The following is a 1,110-nucleotide window of genomic DNA, read 5'->3' as shown; positions in this document are numbered from 1 at the left end:
ATCTCATGATTCTAATTTATGAACAAAACGTCGAGTCTTACTTAGAAACGTGAGTAGTGCACGTTTCTAACTTAAAGAAGAAATGCAAATTTGATAAGAAACTTGTGGATTTAAATTTGCATGGACAGATGGCTAATTAAGGTTTAGGTAGAGACCAAAGAAAAGAGTTGAATTTGACCAGGAAATGATAAAGTGGGCCACCCCAGCCCCCTTCGAAACTTTTCAATCCCATCTGGATAGATTAAAGCCTCCACGTCACCCCACAATGTAAATTAATTACAAATATTTCTTTCAACTTAGCCCTTGGCATGGCAATTGGCGACCGAGTCAAATTGTCCAAAGAGGCAGGCAATGTCAAAGACTTCTCAAAACATTATCTTCCACGAAACACCCTTCTCCAAACACATATTCTCCTCTATGTGTGTGTATATATATACACACACACACACAATTAGAATCACATCTTCATTTGAACACTCATATCTCATCCAAGTCCTAAAAACTTCTTCCTCAATCCACACTTTACCAAAGAAACAAAGAACTCCATATCTTCTTCAAGTTTTCTTTCACGTATATATGATCATGGAAGCAATCATCAACAACATATTTTCAGGCCAAGATCTGTTGATCAAGGTTGGGATGTTCTTTTTGGTTCAAGCTTTGGTGTACCTCATCCTTTCCAAATCATCAAGCATCTTCTCTAATAATGATCTCAAGAGGTCTCACACCTTCCGGCCGGCTCGGTCCCTCAGCATCCGCCGCTTCAGGGCGGCTCTCGCCGACTTGCCTGCCGAGCTCTCTCCTTCGGATCAACGAGGCCCATCTACGCCGACACCACCGGCGGCGACGCCTAAATCTGCGGCCACCACTCGCCGTCAGTATCATGCATCTAATTAGGTTAATTCCCTGAGTTTGTTAGATAGAATATTGGTCATACATTTGCTTTTGTTTTTGGAGATTTAGTACTTTTGCAATTTGATTATTTGTTTGGGAGTGTGAGAGAATATTCTTTTATTCTTTTGTATATTATACGGTTGTGTATATAAATCAGATGGTTATTGCAGTCTATGTGAAATCATTTCACTAGATTGGATGTCATGTAATTTTTCT

General features: G+C 39.8%; 1 protein-coding gene across 1 annotated transcript; it reads left to right on the top strand.

The window, feature by feature from the left end:
- Nucleotides 1–444: 444 nt before the first annotated feature.
- LOC21383687 lies at nt 445–1,104 on the top strand. The gene has a single exon (XM_010114782.2). It carries the CDS (start codon nt 577–579, stop codon nt 895–897), a length of 321 nt encoding a protein of 106 aa, XP_010113084.1. The 5' UTR covers nt 445–576; the 3' UTR covers nt 898–1,104.
- Nucleotides 1,105–1,110: the final 6 nt, after the last annotated feature.

This window comes from Morus notabilis, unplaced genomic scaffold (genome assembly GCF_000414095.1).
Source record: "Morus notabilis unplaced genomic scaffold, ASM41409v2 C11375752, whole genome shotgun sequence".
NCBI lineage: Eukaryota > Viridiplantae > Streptophyta > Magnoliopsida > Rosales > Moraceae > Morus > Morus notabilis.
Note: the sequence above shows the minus strand (reverse complement) of the source record. Positions and strands in the feature narration are given on the sequence as shown.

Coding starts and splice junctions, on each gene's coding strand:
- LOC21383687 (XM_010114782.2), top strand. CDS start 577: ATGATCATGGAAGCAATCATCAACAACATATTTTCAGGCCAAGATCTG.